This window comes from Diabrotica virgifera, chromosome 1 (genome assembly GCF_917563875.1).
Source record: "Diabrotica virgifera virgifera chromosome 1, PGI_DIABVI_V3a".
NCBI lineage: Eukaryota > Metazoa > Arthropoda > Insecta > Coleoptera > Chrysomelidae > Diabrotica > Diabrotica virgifera.
Window position 1 is genome coordinate 154,086,559 of NC_065443.1, and position 23,603 is coordinate 154,110,161.

The 23,603-nt window shown below is 30.9% G+C and overlaps 1 protein-coding gene across 4 annotated transcripts in view; it reads right to left on the bottom strand.

Annotated features, from left to right (window-relative positions):
* Positions 1–10,957: 10,957 nt before the first annotated feature.
* The window catches only part of LOC114325657 (LIM domain-binding protein 2), a 481,382-nt gene continuing 468,736 nt past the window's right edge, over positions 10,958–23,603 (bottom strand). For all 4 annotated transcript variants that reach the window (XM_050641655.1, XM_050641657.1, XM_050641656.1 and 1 more), the window contains exon 9: positions 10,958–14,255. In XM_050641655.1, coding sequence (XP_050497612.1) covers positions 13,980–14,255 — 276 coding nt within the window. In that variant the 3' untranslated portion in view covers positions 10,958–13,979. The remainder of the gene's footprint in view (positions 14,256–23,603) is intronic.

Genomic DNA, 23,603 nt, shown 5'->3' on the forward strand with positions numbered 1-23,603 from the left:
TGGAATGTATGAAGGAGAAAACGTTTCAGAGACTGTAAAAGAAGTAGTAGTCTTGATATCCGGATTTTTTCATATCCGGATCGGTCTGTCGCCACATTGATCCGGATATGGCAGGTTTAAAAAAAGCAGGTACACGATTTCGAATACTTTATCAAGAAACTCTCAAACATGCTATATGGGATTTATATCGAAACTATGTGCTGGTCATATCAGACGAGTAATATCAAGTTCAATTTAAGTATTCTCTGACAAAGCGGACGGCATTAGACGTCATGCATCAGTGTGAAGTTTTCTCCAATAAATGGTACATACGGGACATCATAATGTTGTAGTATCTCATTTATGTACCTATTAGTGGCCACAGATCACCTAGGGTCAATTTACAATTCTGTACGCGCCTGTAAGATATATCAGCTCACACCTTAACTGAACCCCTTTGAAAACTCACTCTTGGGATAAAAGTGCACTCTGTGTATCATTCACTATCTCTCCTCCTGACTCTTCTGCGACTATTCGGGGAGCATAGACAAAATCACAATACACAATAGGTAAACATCACATTTCTCCAGTCGTCTGCATTCCAATCGCGCCGTTCCCTAGCGAAATGTAATCTGGCTACACGATGTTCCCTTGAAAGTTTGAGTCCTGTAGCGGGTCTTCGAGCATTCAGATTAGCATCATTTAACCATCTTCTAACTGGTTGTTCACTAACGTTTACATTCCTGGCATGATGAAGACTGTTTCTAAACTCTATAGCACATGAATGACGATTTCTTAGTACTGAAGACACTATAAAACGGCATACCGATGAGTAGTTCATCTCTGGGAACCTGTTCCAGGACGTTGAGTATAAACTCCTGTACCTATAAAAACGAAGTCACGTTCTACATGAAACTCCGCATCTTTTAGTTACGTAAACTTGACTTCTTCCGTCGTGAATAAGAGAAACAATACAGTCAACAATTATTTTTGCACTCAGAAGACATTTTAAAATTGCCAAGAATTGAAACAAGCACAATAATAGTAAACACTTTTGACATCAATAAACAAAAATGTCATAATAAAACCAATTAAAAGTATGCAGGTTCTTTGTAACACTGAATTGAATAGGTACCAATTTATTTTGTTTTTTTGAAGGTATACTTCTTTAGGCGCATTGGGAGTAAATTTATATGTGCGCGAAATCATCAAAATCTTGGTACCCGGCGCAGCTTAAACGTTATACGTCCTCTGATTGGGTAATTACAATGACCTGTCAACAATTGTTCAATATGTCGGTTATTTTATTAATACGTCAATGGTTACGGGTAAACAAACTGTATGTAGTATATTAGTTTTTACTGTTGTGAGGACAGACACAAAAAGCAAGTTTATAATTGTAGTAACCTTTTAAATAGTTTTTAAAAGCAACAGGTACGTAATTTTAAATGTTTCAGTATTGTAATAAAAGATTAGGACCTACCTGCTTTGATTTACATAATTTGATTACCAATACAATTTCTACCAATCTTCATATCTAATAAATTGATTTTTTAGTCTATATTTTGTTGTATTTTAATATTTTAATTCCGCAAGAAACAAACTTATTTAATTAAACTAAGAGAATAAGCAACTGTCAAAAAAGTTTAAAACGTTTAGTTGCTATATGTTCCCACATCATTCAAATGTCTCGCTAGCTAAGTTCTGCGTGCGGTGAATTCAAAATCTAACAACCTTATAGACGCAGGTTCAATTCCCAATGCAAATTTTTATTTTTTTAAATTTTTTTTTTATACATTTTATGATTGTAAGTATATTTATTATATTTTTTTTTCAGAAAATACGTATTTAGTTAAAATTTTTGTGTTCAGAAATCATTTCTTTGTTTCATTTTTCAATGTGTTTGCGTGTGTTTTATTCTTTTATTTTTTTAATTTTTGGTATTGTTTTAATAACAATTTTTGGAAAGTAGTGAGTATTAAAATTAGTTTAATATTTAAATAAAATATAAATAAACTGTTTAAAGTATATTGATTTCGTTGAAATCATATAATAGAAGTATAACTTCTTACGTGCGTACAAAGTACACACACATTCTTTTTTTTTGTATTAGTTTGTAGAAAAAATAGAACGTGCTTCGACAATTTTATGAAAAATTCAAGTAGTGCCCGTTTTTCATGCCGGTTAGTGTACAAACAAACTTTTCTTTGAACGCTGCACATGTTCTCGCAGTATAAGATACTGTACTATTTTGATTACTATTTTTGATTAGTTTTAGATAAATTATTAAGGATTCAAATTAATAAAAGGTTGAATGTAACGAATAAATATCAGAGATAAATATAAAATATTATATTACATATATACCAATCAATTATCTAATAGTCTCAATGCTTGAAGTAAATTCGATGAACAAAAAGACAACAAATTTTTTCACCATATTAATTTAATAATTAATTTCTAATCTTACACAATATACCTGGACAATTTTCTGTGTGTAAATGTGTTTAAGAACACAAACAACATACAGTGTGATGTTTTAAACTACTGTACAAATGAGCTGCCATTCAAAAACCTTTTTCACATTCACTCTGTAGAGGTACATATGGTGGTGGTTTCAAATGAAACCATTTTTTTTAAATTGCACTGTTTCGGGTGCAAATAGAGGTAGTCTGAGCAAACCCTAGAGAAATTCATGTATCAAATATGTAAGACAATTTTTTTTCAAATTATTGAAAGTAAAATATCTATAATTAAGATTTTTTAATTAATACTTTAAACTATTAATAATACAGCTCTTGCATGTTTTTTTATAATAAGCTGTAGCCACTGAGAGCTATGTCTAAAGTTTTGACTTCAGAAAGAAATATTATTCATAAACTGTCTAATTTCTTATCTTTTTGAGTAATGATTGTCCAGACCATATATGACGATTTGTAGATTATACAGTGATGAATGCACTGAGAACCGGTTAACGCAAAACATAATACGTTGTGAAATAAAAAAAGATGAAACTGTTGAGGTGGGAAATTATTAATAGAAACCTATAAATGTGCATTATATTGATAGTTTCCCGCCTTTAGACGTATCGGAGGAGTTTGGCAACAGCCACTGCGACAGGAGAAATTTATAAAATTCTCCTGTGACAGTTTTAGTTGACATACTCTAGTGGTAAACTATCAATATAATGTAAATTTATAGGTTTCTATTGATAATTTCCCGCCTCTACTAGTTTCATCTCTTTTTATTTTACAACGTATTATGTTTTCCGCTTTTACGTTATTTTGCCGGTTATTAGAGCACTCATCACTGTATATTTCTTCTTACTGATAATTCGAATATGGAACAATGTTCTTTATTTGTTCTATTAGTATGTTACCTTTTTATGTCATAGTGGAATAATTCCATTACATAATCGCAAGTTTTTGTCGAGGAATAATGACATGGTTTTATATGGCATAAATATTTACTGACTGGTTTTCTTAATATGAATTAAGTCCGAGAGTTGCATTCCACAAGTTACAGTTCACTTAAGTTTAATCTTTTTAATGCTGTTATAAATCAAATATAAGGTCCACCTGCATGCGTTGACTTTTCACCATTTCTAGCAGATGGCAGGTATCTTTTTTTAGGTTAGTAATGAAGGTGTTTTTTTTTCGGATGTTTCGGGTACCGCCAACTAGCAGAATTTGATAAGGCGCAGAAGTCGATCCACTGATTGAGGGCTTTCATTGAATACATACCTTGAGCTTAAGGAACGTCTATTTATTTTACTATTAAGATAGTACAATATTTTTTCTACACTTTCCATTATGACGCCGTGTCATCTCTAAACCTTACAGTACTTATTTTCTTGACGCGAATGTTAGCTCTTTCTGTATTTCTAAAAGTTGTCCTAACATATTCATAATGTTAATTTAAACATAGTCTACTAAGAAATTCACACCGAGAATGCAGTACGGCTAAGATAGAGCAATACATTTCTAATGGGGAATAAACGCACAAGGTTGTCGGTTTTCACCAGTTATTGATTGCTCTCTCAAGAGCGTCGCACAGAACTGTGGCAACACTGAATGCGCATTCCTATCTTAACCGTACTTGCAATCCCAGTGTGAATTTCACGTTAGTTTTATTCTAAACATTATTGATTTTACAGGTTATTATCAAGGTTTGTATGATTATTAGTCTATTTTTCTCATATAAGAGTATCATTTGTTTAGAATTCGGCTCTATATTTCAATTCGATTGAGGCACTGTTCCTATTGCGTCAGTTTGTGACATCATGACATAAATGAAGAAAATATGTCGATTGTATATTTTAATGTTATAGTCCACTCTTCTTCTTTTAGTGCCATCTCCGCGGCGGAGGTCGGCAATCATCATAGCTATTCGTATTTTACAGACGGCTGCTCTGAAAAGTTCATTTGATGTACATCCGTACCACTCTCTCAGGTTGCGCAGCCACGATATTCTGCGTCTCCCTATGCTTCTCTTTCCTTGAATCTTTCCCTGCATAATCAATTGGAGCAAGCTGTATCTCTCTCCACGTGTAATATGTCCGAGATATTCCAATTTTCTTGTTTTGCTGGTATTTAGGGTTTCCATTTCTTCATTCATCTTTCTCAGACCCTCTTTTTTTGTGACGTGTTGTCCACGATATTTTCAGAATTCTTCTGTACACCCACTGCTCGAATGATTCTAGTTTTTTCATTGATGCAGCATTCAAGGTCCAAGCTTCCATTCCATAAAACAAAGTCGAGAAAACGTAGCACCTAGCCAACCTAACTCTTAGCTCCAACTTCAAATCTCTTGTGCAGAGCACTTTTCTCATTTTGTTAAAATTTGCTCTAGCCTTTTCTATTCTGATTTTGATTTCCTGTAAGTAATCTCCTGTGGAGTTGATCATTGTTCCAAGGTATGCATATTGGTCGACTCGTTAGATATTGGATCCGTTTATGAAGAGACTTTCGTTATTTCTTTGAATTTTCGATGTTCTCATAAACTTTGTCTTCTTGACATTCATTGTTAGCCCGTATTCTTGTCCAAACTCTGCTATTCTGGTCACCAGCCTCTGAAGATCTCCAATATTTTCAGCTAAGATGATAGCTATCTAATGTTGTTAACGGGAACTCCATTTACATTTACTCCAGCTGTTTCACCCTCAAGAGCTTTTTTCAAGATCTCTTCAGAGTAGGCATTAAAAATAATTGGCGACAACACGCATCCCTGTCTTACTCCACGTCTGATTTCAATTTCCTCTGACAGCTGATATAGTCCACTATATAGTCCACTACTACGTATAAATCACAGATTTTCCTTTTCTTTTCCGTTTTATTTTTCTTAGATCTTTCTTATTTAGAGTGCCAGTAATTATACAATATTTTTGGTCAGCCGTTACATACGTGACATGATGGGCCTTAAGGCTGATTTATGTTACACAGAGAGGTGGACGGCACGACGCGCAGAACAATAGAAATCGCACGTCCTCGGCACTTCCCGGTCTCGCCCCGTTCCGTCGTAACATAAATCAGCCAATGCCTTTCATATCGGACCATTCTTCAACGTGCCCCGTCCCGTTCACGTCCCCGTTGTAACATAAATCCGGCTTTATTGTTGTTTGGTAGATTCTTCCCTTTTTCCCTGTATTAAATACTTTAACGATAAGTTACTACATTACTATTATCTTTTATTGTGTTTGCTTTTGTTCAGCTAATTTTAAAGTCATTTTCGACCTATCCACAGATTTTTGGTTACCCACTTTTTAACTATGATATGATTGCTTCTATAGATGTCGCCTTATATGTAATTTTTATTTTATATTGTCACATCGTCTAACTTCATACAAATTATGAATATATTTAGCAGCATTTTCATATTTTGCACATAAAGATACCTATCCACGAATAAAGAGTGGATTCTGATTAATTTCTCATCCTCTACCTAGTTGTATTATGTGTATTATCTCGTTTAGTATCAGGTAACCGCCAACTCGATCTCCCTCCTTGAAACGTCACGCTACTCTTCTTATATCATGTGATTCATGATTCATTATATTTATTGGCATTGGCGTTTGTGTTTCAGCATTTAAGGCGCGCGGTGCCCATGCCCATCTTGAACAAGCGCCACTTGGCTGATATCCTGTACTTAAATCGTTCATTCAGTAATCAGCAATACAGTACTACTGACGACACTCGTGCGTAGTCGGTACCCTCGATGAAACTGTCGTGACGGTGACGACACTCGTGCGTCATGGGCACCGAACGTGATAAGATGCCTGTGCTGGTATAGCAGCCAATCACTACACATTACAATTATAATTTGGATTTAAAAAATATTAAATTAATTATCTAATGTAACAAAACTAAAAAAAAATTGTCTTACATAATTGCCACAAACTTCAAAGTGCGATATATTTCAAATGGGCTCGCCTTGACTATTGACCCCTGTTTGTAATGTCAACACTAAAACCTTATGTCTATATGGTCCATTTTTAGCATTGTCAGCACAATCAAGTTTCGGTTATTAAGTATATCTTCACTCTCAGCACACTGTCCCTTATTTTACTTTATCTCACTCCTAAAAATCTTCGTCTTGCACTTCTTTTAATTCTCTCGTAGAAAAATTAAATTAATGAAAAAAAAAACAAACAAGTAAACGTCACTGGCTATCTGTTTTGACTACAAGAAATGTAGGGAATTTGTAAAGTTTCACTTGGAGTATAACACAATATATCGGTTTTGGAATGTACAATGCATCAAAATGTTTTGTTGATTATGCTTAAGTTTATTTTTTAAACGTAGGTAAAAGCGTATGGAGGATTTTAAATTTGGCCAATCACGCTTGCTCAATAGTTTAACTTACCGCGAATGATCCAATTTTATGAACGTATCTGTCAATAAAAGAATACACTTGTTCAAATACGATCAATAGAGTAAATTGCAAGCAGATTATATTTTTTCCCGAAATAAGTTAGTAAAAATAGATAGCATGAGAACTTAAATAGTAGTAATCAATTAAAAATTGTAAGAATTAATAGCAGAACGTTAGTCCAAATAAATCGATTAGAAGAAGACAGTCAGGGTGATTATCAAAATCAAGGCCCGTACTACAATACGCTTTGAGCTCAGTGTAAACTGCTTAAGCTACTTTTACCTTGCTTGCTGTCTCTCGTTTTCTCTGTCTCTTTCTCTATGTCTCTCTATCTATCTTTATATCTCTCTACTGGAGGGACACGTTTAACACGTTTTTGTACGTTAGTACAAGTGGTTTTTCCCCTTCCATAAGTTACGGTTTTAACGACATTACAAATTTGTTTGTCAATAATTATGTACATCTGCATTCTTTGACAGTTCACCACTTATTGCAGAGATTACAATTTTTTAGGTTAGTCACCTAAGTGGTTTTTTCGATTATCTTTGAGTACCACTCCAAAGAAAATTGGAGGACACATACTAAAATTATTGATCTCCAATTGAGGACTTTCATTCGATTTACGCAGACTAACAATAATTTCATACCAAATTATAGACTTTCTGTTAATTTAGCTTTATTGTTGATAGTCAATGCCATGGAGATTTGCAATCATTATTGCCAATTAATCGTACTGTTATTTTAATCATTAGTGTGTACAGATTTTCCTATATTCCTCGTATGGATGTTTCTGACAATTCTAATGACATACTACTTTCAGATGTGTATCGCTGTATTGTTTTTAATAGAAACATAACAAAAAAAATCACAAGAATTTAGCAAACGATTGATGAAACTGAAGAAATTACCAGACTGGTAGAATCATAATTACCGCTTTATAAACAAAGAAAATAATAATATTGAAGGTGTAGAGACCCTATCGGAGAGGTATAAAAACAACGGGAAAATAAACGAATTAATAACGGGCACAAAAAGTGGAAAACTTTAAATACGTCCTGCATATACACCACAAAATTTAATAATTTTCAAAATAGTCATATTTTATGGTAAAAATTATTTCAAAACGTCACGGGGCCTATCGGGAACTATTTTACAGTAATAAAACGACAATGAAATTATTGATTCAGTCATGAAATAAACCAATTAGGCCAGTTAAAAAAAATTATTTTTTAAACTTTCCAATTTTCTAATCCAAAAGTAGTTTGCAAATAATACTAACTTTAAATTCTCTAGATTTCTTGTAGCGTTGGTTTTATACTTCAAGTATTTTCCCTCTAATTTACAAATGTTCGTCAAAACCAGGTTTTTTATACATCCATATTTAATGATTCAATTTAAAAGCTATGTACATATAAAATCTATAAAAATTGTAAAATACATTTATTGTTTAAAAAATCAACTTGAAACTTCACAATGTACCCCTTTGTTTAAAATCTACGTAACGCATAGGCGGAGATAGGGAGATTTAATGTAGTTTGTATAAGGTTACAAAAAGAACATCACTGATATGAAATAAATCGAAAATAAAAAAAAATTGTTACGAGGTATTTCTAAATCAACTAATAATTTTATTTCACTGTGAAGTAAACAATAATTAAAGTGTAAGTCAAGATAGTATTTTAGACTTTTAAATCTTTTTTCAACTATAATCCACTATAGACCTCCTGCAGCATTAATTGGCACGTGGCTACACCCTTCATGGCTAACATTTAAGAGGGATCATAGTAAAATATAGCTCTAAAAAATTTAAGGGCAAAGCCATAAAAACATATTTTTATTTGCACCATATCCATAATGTCCTTCTATTTGTGATCGATGACTTGTATAAAAATCATCAATATCCTCGAACCAGTAAATATGCAGTCAGTGTGTTTCTTGAAACGCTTCTTTCACATAAATATTGAGAGAAATGTATAATATAAATATGCAGTCAGTGTGTTTCTTGAAACGCTTCTTTCACATAAATATTGAGAGAAATGTATAATAATGTAATGATTAAACTTTCAAAAATGTCTTTTTATTTAAATTTAAATGAATAAATAAAGCAGAAAATTACTAATTGGATAGTACCTGCCAAAAAAGAAGTAAGACCTACTTTAGTCATTTTGTTATTTCAACCGTCACAGTTTTAATGTTAGACTTATTCTTCCAGTATCTTCGATAATCTCCGTTTTACCAGATTTCTCCATCGTGTATTAACCATGTAGTTACAAACCAGCGCGCTTTTGTGAATAATTTAATAAAATGTTGAAGTTTAAACAACTCCTTCTTTGAGTACCGTGCCCGAATTTTAGGCATGGCTAGCTTCCATGACAATTTGCTGAATATCGTTCTCGAACTTGCGCGGCATTTAATTCATCTGCTGATAAGCCATTCCACTGACGAAGGTTTAGGAGCCATGAATATATCTTTCTACCAATTCCTCTTTTTCCGTTGAGTATTAACTGCAGTATCCAGTATCTGCTGCCTCTCATTATATGCCCCAGATTTTCAAGTTTTCATAGGCGTAACCAGGATAGGGGGGTTACAACTACTGGAAGGTCTCCGAGGGGTATGGTGTTAAGTGTATAGAGCTCAAAGTACATCCCAATGGGGGGGTTATAACCCCCAAAACCCCCCTGGTTACGCCTATGCAAGTTTTCTCTTTTTTATCATCTTCATCAAGTCACCTTCGCCTTGACCTATTCTGTTTAAGACTTCTATGTTTGAAATGCGTTGTGCCCATGATATTTTGAGCATTCTACGATATGGCCCCATCTCGAAGGCTTCTAATTTGTGCAAATATTGTCTATTGTACCGGGTGTCCCAATAAGAATGGCTCTCGGCCATATCTCAGGAACCGTTTATAGTAAAGCTTTGAGAAAAACAAATTTATAACAAAAGTTGTCTCGGGAAAACCCTGGAAATTATTTTCATAATTGTGGGTCCACCGCTAGAGGGCGTAATTGAATATCAAAAATTAAAAAATCTAAATTTTACAAAATTTTCCTAATGAAGGGGCACTTGTTATGAAAAAATAGCTGTAAGTTCTGCTAAATCGAATTTTGCAAACTTGATCTTTTTGAATACAGATATTTTTCATCAATGTAAGAGTAATAATTTCGAACCAGCCTAATAAGTAATATGCCAGCTAGGAAGCATTATTTAATTTTTTTCAGAAATCTTGTTTTCTTTGGAAAATATTAAATACAAGTATGCATTTTTAATCCTGTATTATAAAATTAGATTAAATTAGCAATAGAATGGCGAAAACCGCATGTCGATACCTTTTTTCTATCTCGAGATATCTTCAGAAACGTGTAAATTTAAAAACATAACTGTTACTGTTACCGGTAAACGAAGTTAAGGAAAATGTGTACTATGAAAAAACCAAGAAACATTTTTTAGATGTCAACGTTTATAAGGGCTTTTCAACGCTTCTCATTTGTTTCGAGCCTCCATCATATTATGTCATATATTAATATTATACACGGATTATACGACACATGACAGAGGATCGAAACAAATGAGAAGCGTTGAAAAGCCCTATAAATTAAAACAACAGTAAGACAAACAACACTATAAAATATAACAAAGAAATAAAAACTATTTAGTGACAACCTAAATGTTCAACTTGTTGCCTATAATTTTCGATGCAAGCATTTAGTCTTGCAAGAGTAGATTGAACAGCAGTCTCAATTTCTGCTCACGAAATGCTTTGAATGGCGTTCCTTATTCTCTGATCATGTTTTCTCGAGTAGTGTAGTAGTAGTGTTGTAGTAAATGATGGCATCGAAAATGATGGGCAACAATTTGAACATTTAGGTCGCCACTAAATAGTTGTTTTTATTTCTGTGTTATATTTTAGTGTTGTTTGTCTTATTATTGTTTTAAATAATTATATTTATATTCGTTGACATCTGGAAAATGTTTTTTGTTTTTTCCATAGCACACTACTTTTCCTTACTTAGTTTACCGGTGACATTAACAGTTACATTTAAAATTTACACGTTTCTGAAGATATCTCGCCATAGAAAAAAGGTATCGACATGCGGTTTTCGCTATTCTATTGCTAATTTAAACTAATTTTATAATACAAGATTAAAAATGCATATTTGTATTTAATATTTTCCAAAGAAAACTAGATTTCTGAAAAAAATTAAATAACGCCTCCTAGCTGGCATATTACTTATTAGGCTGGTTTGAAATCATAACTCTTACATTGACGAAACGATCTGTTTTCAACAAGGCCAAGTTTGAAAAATTGGATTTAGCAGAACCGGACTTACAGCCATTTTTTCATAACAAGGTTCTCACTCACCCCCACCTCTTATTTGCAAAGGTAGACTTAAACTTGTGAAATCAAATATGCGCAGAATTTTATGAAGAATACGATGATTGAATCTCCAGTGCTCCTTCATTAGGAAAATTTTGTAAAATTTAGATTTTTTAATTTTTGATATTCAATTACGTCTAACGGTGGACCCACAATTTTGAAAATAATTTCCAGGCTTTTCCTGAGGCAACTTTTGTTATAATTTTTTTTCTCTCAAAGCTGTACTATAAACGGTTCCTGAGATATGGCCGAGAGCCATTCTTATTGGGACACCCGGTACAAAAAATATTGAGCTTTAAAGCACATGTACTGGACACCGCAGAAGTTTTTTTTAGTCAAATTGATGTTAGATTTATCATAATCACAGAACTGAAGTTCATATCAACATCAACAAATATGTTACAACATAAAGTAATGGACCTGCTAGCACAAATAACCATATCTACAAAGTAGGAAGTCCTGAATGTACATGCGCAGCTGATAAAGCTGAAAATCTACATACACACTTGAAAATTTGGTTTTTGGACAAGACTGTGCCATTTTGACTATAAAATGATAATATAATCTGCAAATATTGTATCATATACCAGTTTTCGTAACCTTATACAACATTTATATAATTGCCTTACCGTTTCGGTAAGTGTCCCTATCTACGTCCGTGAAATAATTAAAATTTTATGATAAAAATATTAGAAAATATTCTTATAATACAACAGATTTTAAGTTAAAAAAAGACGAAAAATTTTTCTAAGTGTTTACATTTGGAAACTGTATTTCCAAATCAACATTACTTGTATTTATACAAGTAAGAGTTATAGTGTTTTTAACTATGTATGGATATACTACTAAATTTTTATTAAAATCCATAAAAACGTTTATAAAGAAAGGAAAATAAGTTTGGAAACGTTGCAATTTATTGGAAATATTTATTGTATATTGAACTTTGTTTTCAAAATTAAGCAGCATATCCATAGAGCCAGAATACATTAAAATTTATAACAGAAATGCATAAGATGATCTATTCGCGTCTCCAATAAATATATTTCCGACATTCTCAAGTTAGGTCTGAATAAAACAAGGTAATAATAAATATATAAATATAGAGAGGTGGAGAGAGAAATTTACATTACATTAAGTCAACACTTTCAAGGCAACTATCTTCTAGAATCGTGTATGGAGTTTTTTGTTAAGTGTATAAAATAAAATTGAACGGAGGAGATAATCTTTCCAGCAGTGTCTCCAGTTCTATTCATTGGATACAAATTAAAACATACTATTCTTAACATTTTACATCAACAAACTTTATGTAAAAAATGTGAATCTTTCAGTCCAGCTAATGGATTAATTCCACCATCAAAAACAGACAGCACACAAATTAATGTGAATCAAAACTAATTTGAGAATCTAATGAAATGTCTGTTATTAATTAAAGCAAATAGACCTTTTTATGTAGATACAAGATCATTCAGAGGAGTGACATTAAATAATTTAATTTTAGGGGTAAGGTAATCAAATTTAAAAGTTTAGATAAGTACAGTAACAAAAAATTAAAATATTTACTTTGGTTTATTCTCAATTTTATTCTTTGTCTGCTTTAGTTTAGTCTAGAAAAACACATTTAGTATCATTCTTTTGCAAGAGCGAACAACTCAAAACTGAAAAAGTTTAGACAAGTGATTAAATTTATTTTATTTCTAGTACTAGGACTGTTATCACAAATGATTTTTTAATTTTATACTAGAAATAAAATGAATTTAAAAAATTCGTGATAATCAAACTTTTAATCACTTGTTGTTTAAACTGTTTCAGTTTTGAAAAAATAATAAAATCTACGGTTTAGTTTTGATTTAAATCTGTCTCCCTCCATCCTCCGATAGTACTATTTCTAGGTCTACCTGTTGTCAAGGAGGCTCTGAGGAAGATAAATTTACACCAACACGACCGTAGTTTCTCGATATAAGCAGTTTTGAGTTGTGTCATTGTTGCATGCAGTCGTGATATGCGATCTTCTTATATTTTAGACAACTTTTTAATCCAACTGAACGTTCTATAGTATGGAGATAATGTACTGAGTCAATTAGTAGCAGATATTACTACGATGTAGATGTATGTAATTATAAGAATATTCATTTATATGTCTACATGACTGTTACTGAAGCATTTGTTGTTAAGCAGCAGATGAACTTTATGACATTGTGTGAGTGTAATTTAAATGTCAAAATTAGTTCATGCTTCGAATTCTTTTATCCATAGTTTATATTAAAACACATAAACCAGAATAAGAAAATAACCAATAATTTTTTTATTAAAACTAGGCGTTTAACATAACTCCTCTAAATGGTTTTCAGTTGACATTATCGGAATTCTGAATGGAACATAATTAATCCCCTATATAGTCATCAGAAAAAAGACGAGCAACGAACAATTTATTTAAATAAAACACTGTCACAAAATTTCATTAAAACATCAGTTAAAAAGTCATGTAAAATTGGCAGTTTAAAATAAATTGCCTATTTTACACATTTCTTTTTATCAATAATTATTTCGCTCAGGAGATCGAATATATAAACATTTAAAAATTTTGATTATTTAGATGATCAATTTCGCTACTTTGTCAATAGATAAAAACATGATCGTTTCTTGTCTTCTTTCCAAAAATGTATTTTCTCAAAAACCAACCACTTAAATACTTGAAGTACAATAAAAATACTGACTCGGAGATTCTACAGTTTTTTTTAATAAAGAACAACTATTATCACTGGCTCACTGCCGGGGATTTTTTATCAGAGTCCTGGTTGGAGGGGGTATTCCCCTGAGGAGGGCCGACGCCCCCCGGCCCGCCCCTATCACCCACCCCCGCTCCCCACGAATTCGATCCTGGCATCGGTGAGTCAGCATGAAAACCATGGTTATCATGGTCTAAGGAATTTGCGGCGTCATACTGGGTGTTTTCTAGCCTTGTTATTAGTCGCTCGTCTTCGTCTCCGAATTCTCCACCCATCAATGAAGGTTCACCCACAACCATCACATCCTGGAAAAACATCATAATCATTTATTTATTTCATTAGTAAATTTTACATTCATATAAATCACATTTATTTACGATAATTTCATATTTATATAGCAGTAGTAGAAAGTTATTTACAGTTTAGGTATTACATATTACAAAATATGAGTAGATGTAGATTGTAGGCTTTAATACAATCCTTAATATAAAAAATAGTATGGAACTACCATAGCTGTACACGTTTTATCATGAACGATACTTCTTGAGTGTCTTGTATGTAGTAGTTAACTTTCAAATCATATTGAGTATAGCTCAAAAAATCATTTTTTTGCGAACTATCATCATAATCAAAATAATCTTTTATAAACCCTGTCATTGATTAATAACCCAGTGAATACCCCAAAACTTATTCCTGTTTTTTGAAACCATCTTTATACCAAAATTATATATTTAGTCAATTAACGGCTCAGGAGTATGTCCAAATATTTTAAGTCATCCATTTTTCAATATAGTATTTGTCTTCTCACGTATCTTAATTTTTTAGCGAAATATACAATATTATTAGGAATTCAAAAATATAAACAGCGAGAAAAGTTCCTTTTTATCTTAAACCTAGAAACAAACTCTTTATTCTCGCCTAAATATCTGTCTCACCATATACAGAAGTATGTTGACGGTTTTTCAGATTAATAAGCCTTTATGATTGACTTTAACATGCTCATCATACACTCTTGCGGTGCGGTGGTCGAGTATTTAAGTTACTGTGCATGGATATCATTGTTTGACATATTTACTTCAATTTTCTTTGTTATGCAAAACTCTGTTGTTCGATAGGTTTGATCTACGACCATAGTGTATGATTATTATTTATGTTATATTGATTTAAAAAATATGAGTATTGATGATAACCATAAATTTTGGACTGAATTCATTGAATATATGAGTCTGCTAGATGCAAAACTTTGTATTTACTGTATAAGTCAAACTGAGTTATTTGCCAAAAACTGATAACTTTTGCAAAAAACCTTAGATTTAATAAATGGTACTTTTTTGTGATAGATAAATGCTTTATTAGGTAAAATATATTGATTTTTTTTTCTTAGAAAGCTATTGTGTTTGCTAGGAGAGGAAGAAAAAAATTGAAAATACCGAGTTTTGCAAGTGAACTATGTAAATACAGATTTATGCAACTAACATTTGCAAGTACATGATAATAGTCAACCATTAACGATATTAGTTCTTCTTGGATTACCAGTCTTAGGATACTAGTCTTAGGTTTTCCAAACCTAATGTGTTACGAATAAGGAAGAAATTATGTGGAAGCATCGTCAATATGATCATTTTCAGCACTCTCATCATTATGAGTCTGTACGTCAGTATCCGGCTGGTCTCTCCAATGTTGACCAAAATTTTTTCTAAGGAGAATGTCTATGGACGATTTATCTCCTTTCAATTAACATCCAATCTATTGTAACTTAGGTTTCAATAAAGAAATCTTTTTCCCTTTTCGTATTATAGTCTTGCTGAACCCTACGTCAGAATGGCGTATGATGGAGTAATTGACATGGGCACAAGTGACGTGTCATGTGACTCAAAAAATGTAAGCGATTGGCCAATTGCAATTGCACAGTTATGCAACTGGCATATGCTCACAAATACACAGTTTTGCATTTGACTCAAAATTTCTAATGCCCATTTCTTAGAAAATACCTTACTTTGCAGGTGAATTTCTACATCAGCAGATAGATATAACATGTAACAAATAACTGTCAGCTAAAACTCAATTTTTACAATTTTTGCAAATACAGAGTTTTGCATCTAGCGGACTCATATTTCCTGTTCAATACTATTATTCATTGAATTATTTACAGGTAGGTGTTTTCTACAATGTCCAATCATCTCTCTTTTTTTGATCTCTCGTTTATTGAGGTTCATCAAATTGTCCAAGAGTTTTTTATCAATATTCTTGATCTTGATTATTTTCATATTCTGGATTTGCCCTTGAGTTGCTCTCCATTTCATTTGATAATTCCTTATCAACCAATTCTGAACTTCGTTTTTTATAGCATCTTTAGTGATGCCACAGAATGGTTGGAACCTACGAAGGTTTATCTCGAGCCTTATTTTACCCTGCTCGGGTATGTTGTCTAGGTGCAGTAGCACAATCTATATGTTGTTAATGTTAAGGGTATTTTCTAGTTTTGAAGAAGCTGCATTTTATTGGTCTAAAAATAAATGAAGATAAACATGGTCATTTCAAAACAGAACGACGGCGAATAAGGCAAAATATTACTAAAAATGATCATAACTTCGAGGTGGTTAAATAATTTAAATATCTAGGAGCAACAATCACCAATGACACCAAAAAACGAGAAGTTGAAATGCGAATACTGGCAGGAAACAGATATTTCTTTGCAATGCAACATATATGAGGTCAAAACTCCTCTTACGAGGTGCAAAAATAAGCACATACGACATACAAAACCATAATAACAATCGCGTACGGAAGCGAAACATGGACGATAAAAAAAAGTAAATAAATTGCTGGCGTGGGAACATAAAATCCTTCGAGTACTATTTGGCCCTTGCAACGTGACAAATAGACTAATAGTCTAGTAAAATAAAATTTCACTACATGTAAAACAAAATGTAAATTCGTACAGGTTGAAACAAATTTTATATCAAAGTTTAGGTGGGTACAAAAGATATTTTCAAGAAAGTATCCAAATCACACAAGGGGATCATTCTTTAAATAATTAAAAAGGGGTCATTTTTGCAAAAAAATTACTTTTTTAACTGCTGAGGTCATTCAATTACTAATGAAGGTCTATATGATTATTTTCTGCAAAGTTGAAGGGTTAATCTTTCACATATAACTTACTAAATTAAATTTGACCCCCTATTTATTTAAATAATTATACATGAAACTTTAAAAACAAATTTGCAAAAAATTATTTTTAGCGTTTTAAATAAGCACTATAAAATATCTTATTTTACAGGAGAAGTTGCACTATGTTATCAGTATTAATCAAAAAAAAGATTAGTCCAAAAATATTTAATATTGTTTGAGATATTGAATTTGTTTATTAAATGTTACTCTATTTTCAATTGCAAAAACGCGGTTGTTACCAAAGAAATATTCACCTGTATTAAATCTTATTAGTTTTATTTTTATGTATATTTTCGATAAATGTATTGATAAATTCAAATTTCAATTAAACTTCCCCCTAAAATGACATTTGAAAATTATTCAAATTTGTTTATAATTTGTTTTTTTAATAACGTCGCGGGGATTAAATATTTTGAAATGCCGTTTCGATAATTGGATTTCTGGGAATTTTTCACTAATTAACAAATTTTTTTGTCTTTTTTTCCTCTTCTTTTTTTTCTTGGAATTGTATTACTACGGGCCCTTTTAGGGTTAAGTTTCATTAAGAATGTCGAATCTCTAAGTTATAGATTCTAGACCTAAAAATATTAAGATTGGTCTAAAATCACTTAAATAAAATGTGGCTGGTTACTGAGTTACAGGGTGTTTAATTTAAAAATTAAAAATTATTTTTACCAAGTACTTTCAAACTATTTGACGCATCCTTATCATACTTGTCAGAAAGTGTGGGTACTATACAGTCTACTAAATTGTGACAAATAAAAGTTTCTAGCTACTACCAGAGGCGTACGACAGGGGATAGTTAATGGTTGACCCTTTCCAAATTCTACGCCACTGAGGGAATTACTATTTTAGCGAAATTTTTCGATTCTCCAATACTTTATATGTAAATAATATACTCTTTACTGGTAACGATTAAGTCATTAGTTTTCGAGATATTGGACGTTAAAAATGAAACGGCATAGTTATTTTGATTCATTCATTCATTCATTTTAAACTTCCAATATCTCTCAAACTGATGACTTTATCGATACCAATAAAGTTATTTACATACAAAGTATTGGAGAATCGAAAAATTTCGTTAAAATAGTAATTCACTCAGTGGCGTAGAATTTGGGAAGGGTTAATCATTCACTATCCCCTGTCGTACGCCTCTGGCACTAGCTAGAAACGTTTATTAATCACAATTTAGTAGGGTGTATAATAGCCACACTTTCTGCCAAGTATGATAAGGATACGTTAAATAGTTTTAAAGTACTTGGTAACAATAATTTTTAAATTTTTAAATAAAACACCCCGTAACTCAGTAAGTAGCCACATTTTATTTAAGAGATTTTAGTTAAATCTTAATATTTTTAGGTCTACAATCTAGATCTCATAGACTCGACATTCTTAATAAAATTTAACCCTAAAAGGGCCCGTAGTAATATAACTCCAAGGAAAAAAAGAAGAAGAAAAAACGACAAAAAAATTGTGTTAATTAGTAAAAAATTCCCAGGAACCCAATTATCGAAACGGCATTTTAAAATACTTAATCCCCGCGACGTTATTAAAAAAACAAATTATAAACAAATTTGTATGATTTTCAAATGCCATTTTAGGGGGGAGTTTAATTGAAATTTGAATGTATCCATACAATTATCGACAATATACATAAAAATAAAAATAATGAGATCTTAAGCAGGTGAATATTTCTTTGGCAACAACCGCGTTTTTGCAATTGAAAATATAGTAACATTTAATAAACAACTTCAATATCTCAAAAAAATATTAAATATTTTTTGACCAATTTTTTTTTTGCTTAATACTGGTAACATAGTGCAACTGACTTAGTCTGTAAAATAAGATATTTTATAGTGCTTATTTAAAACTCTAAAAATAATTATTTGCGAATTTGTTTTTTAAGTTTTATATACAATTATTTAAATAAATAGGGGGTAAAATTTAATTTAGTAAGTCTTATGTGAAAGATTTACCCTTCAGCTTTGTAGAAAAAAATCCCATAGACCTTCATTGATAAGTGAATTACCTCAGCAGTTAAAAAAGTCTTTTTTTTGCAAAAATGACCCCTTTTTAATTATTTAAACAATGATCCCCTTGTATGATTTGGATACTTTCTTGAAAATATCTTTTGTACCCACCTAAACTTTGATATAAAATTTGTTTTAACCTGTACGAATTTACATTTTGACTTTTTTTATTTTATTAGGCTATAAGAGCTAGAGCCGAGAAATCATCCTCATAATAAGTAATATGGAGTTTGTCCTGTGAAATGCGTCCATTGTATATTGATAATTATGATCCCTTGCAGGCTGACATCTCAGTGGATACAGGAAGTAACAATAAGGGGTGAAAGGGGAAAATTATTGCAGTCACTAAAGGTTTTCACCTCCCTATTTCGTTGAACCTCCATCGATTTGCAAAAATTGGTGGGTAGTTACAGGATACCTCAAGAAACAAAAGTGACATAGTATCAACTTCCCTTTTACCCTTGGGGTGGATGCCACCCCTTCTCGGGGTGAAAATTATTTTGTTAAAAATATCCCCTCTAATCGATAGAGGGACAAATTTTAAGCAAAATTTGTTATATCAAGTTATTAAAATAAATCAACACTTTTTGAGTTATTAAAGATCAAAAATTTTAATTTTTCGTGAAAAAGATGCATGGTGTAAAGCGGTTTTTCATAAATAATTCAAAAACTAAAGTTTTACCAAAAAAATTATTATTACCAAAATTGAAGATAATAAAAAATTTAATAGATTCCTTATTTGAAAAAGATATTAGAATGAATTAAAAGTGAGTTTAGGTGATTTAATGTATATTTTTTCGGCTAGTACTCAAATGTAACTTAGTATTCAAGCTTAAATAACGGGAAAATTATGCATTTTATAAAATATTAAAAATTAATTTATATCAGAAAAATAAAAAATAATTGAAAAGATTCCTTACTTGAAAAAGATATTAGAATGAATTAAAAGTGAGTTTAGGTGATTTAATGTATATTTTTTCGGCTAGTACTCAAATGTAACTTAGTATTCAAGCTTAAATAACGGGAAAATGATGCATTTTATAAAATATTAAAAATTATTTATATCAGAAAAATAAAAAATACTTTAAAAGATAATATTGTGTATTTATTAATTATTTATTTATTTTATTAATTATAATCTTGCATATCTACAACATCAGAAATTTATTAAAAATTTATACGTAAAAGTTGAGTGAATACATTTATTTAACATTTACCATTAATCGGATTTAATATAAAAATGAGATGTCCAGATATTACATTAAAGCTAACAACTGTCATTATAGATAGATGATAAAACGAATATCATTAAGGGGTTACATAGGTGTTGCGGGTAAAAAAAGTGACTTTTTAAAAAAATTAAATCTCGAAAACTAAAAATTATTTTTATTTATAATTGGTACATGTAAAAGTATAGTACTTAAGGTATTCTCAAAAAAAATTTCAGCCAAAAATATTCATTTTTGTAGAGTTGACTGCAATTTTTCGACAACAGCCCTTTTTTGCAGTGGGCAGCATAACTAAGTCCAGTCTCATCTGAAATCAAAAAGTTACTTGTAGTTTATACCTCTGGCTAGTGAATGAACGAAGGAATTTTTATTAGGTGAGGTTGTTTTTGTTTTATAAAAAAAAACGACTTTAAAAATGGTCATTTTTGAAAAAATGAGAAAAGTTGGGGTCGAAAATGTGTTTAAACTTATGTAAAATCTTCAAATTTCATTTTTTTTAATTCCTTCGTTCATTTACTAGCCAGAGGTATAACTACAAGAAACTTTTTGATTTTCTGATTTCAGATAAGACTGGACTTAGTTATGCTGCCCACCGCAAAAAAAGGGCTGTTGTCGAAAAATTGCAGTCAACTCTATAAAAATGAATATTTTTGGCTGAAAATTTTTTTGAGAGTACTTCCAATGTACTTGAGTTCCAATTATAAATAAAAACAATTTTTCGTTATATAATTTTTTTAAAGTCACTTTTTTTACCCGCAAGACCTATGTAACCCCTTGATTGCATGTTACTAAAATATTATTTTTATAACTATTTCGAAATTTAAGTGAATTTGTTAATGTAACAATTTTTCTATCAATATAAACGGAATATATCCAGATACTGTGGGTATCCAATAATGGGTACATTTCACTGGCGAAGCGTCCATGTAACCATTGTTACCATTGGTAACAGTTAAAATTTGTAAATAAATATTTTATGACTACTATGAAATAATTCCATTTATATTTTTTAAAAATAGAAATATTTGTTAATAGTATCTACCTAATTCAGTAAAATAGCCAACTAGACGCACGAAAATATCAGCGAGTTTATGTAAAATCGGTTGCACGTTATTATAATACGCCCTTACCACAGTATAAAAAGGTTCCATATTTATTATACTGTGCCCTTACCGTGCGCCGCGCCGTTTACCACTTCTGTGAGTGGCAACGATAGTAGGATCTTTGACTGGATCGTCTCTGAAAATTTTGCGGGGACGATGGCTCTGAAACCGCGTATTGGTGTTACCAAATTTTAATTTGGTGACGCTAGGTAGGGCCGGTGTCTATCGGGACAGAAAATACCGACCGTAAGAATATCAGACTTAATAAATGCAATTTTAATTATTATTATAATTATAGGTAATAATTATAATTCCATTTATGAAGTCTGTTATTCTTATGGCCGGTATTTTCTCGATTAAACTCCGGTTAGTTAACCGTACCGGCCCTTTGGATTCGATTATTGCATAATATGCATTATTAATTATTAGTTTATAACTTGTAACTGTACTTGCTTATTATACAGATAATATATCTATACCTTTTTATCCTATATAAATCATATTAATCGATTTTAATTACTTGTCGAAATATATTAATTAACAACAACATTATTATAATATGACATAAAATAATATTGATTATACAGTACATTGTAGTGTATAATCAATAAAATAAAAATTATTTAATATTTTAGGCTAAAAATGACAAATGAATGTACTGATTAGTATACTTATTATACAATTTGGATTTTTTAATAAAGTATAAAGGTGATATAATACATATTTTACCTAAAAACAACAAATATGTTTTTAGTTTGTAGATACTTTATAATTTCTTAAATTTCAAATTTTTTAATTTTATTTCATCTATTTTTATAATAGACCTGGATCGCGCGTACCAAAAAAAAATTGAGTAATAGCAAGCTGAAAATTCACAGTGTCTAGTCGAACAAACTTTGATATATGGGAACACTGTATATATAAAAATATTTATAAAATACATTATATATATAGATAATATATAATATATCTGGTATATATTTAATATCTGGTTTTGGTAACACTTTAGAAAAAGTCACGCGTCGCCACTGGTACATTTGACATATTCAAATACATCGTTGCTACATTTTATATAAATGTCTAAAGCAATTGGTATGAGCTATTACCTCCGATTTCTTGAAACTCCATCGATTTTCATGAAAATTGGTGAGTCGTTAGAGGATACCTTAAGCTCAATGAGCAAAAGGAGTACAAACAAAACAAAAAAGGAGCTTTAAACACTTGGTAAAGTAGTCAGAAGTATCTATCAAATGAGCTCCCAAAGAAATTGATAGTAATAAAATTTATGCTCCAAATTTTTTTCCAAAAAAATGTTGTTTTTTTTTTAGAATATCTTCATTAATTTTTATGATATCAGGTTTAGCTAAAAACCGTTTAAAAGGTAGTTTCAAGGGCTATAAAATAGTATTGAACTTAATCTTTTATATCCCTTATTTTTTTAAAAGATAAAAGGGTCTCTGTTACATGGTTCTCGCAGTAAAATTTATGTTTTAAACGTGTTATTTTTTGTCCTACAAAAATAATAAAAAAGGTAACATATTTGCTAAAGAAAAAGCTAAAATTTAGTTTTGTATCATTTTTTACGTATATCGATTATTTTTTGAATTATTATCAAAAGAAAATAAAATTTACGAAAATTTGAAAAATTATTTTTAAAATAATTTTTTTTTCAAAAATATGTTTTCTACACCGGTCAAAGTTTTTAAGGTTATTACTTATGCTAAAATAAAGGAAGTCTTATAGGGCCTACTATAAATTTTCATTTTTGTGGAACTAGCGTATGTTTTATTTTTCACATTTTCCTAAAAAATTAGAAAGGGTTTTCTTATTTTTATCATAACTTGCTTAGCTTTGATGCTATCAACTTCATCTAGAGCTCATTTGATAGGTGTTCTTGAGTACTTTAACAAGTATTTAGTATGTATAGTTTATAAAATGTATCATTTTCCCGTTATTTAAGCTTGAATACTTAAGATTTGAGTATTAACCGAAAAAAATATACATTCAATCACCTATATCTCACTTATAATTAATTCTAAAAGGTTTTTCAGGAAGAAATCTTATTCAACTTTTTATTATCTTCAGTTTTGGTAATCATAACTATATTGTTAACACTTATA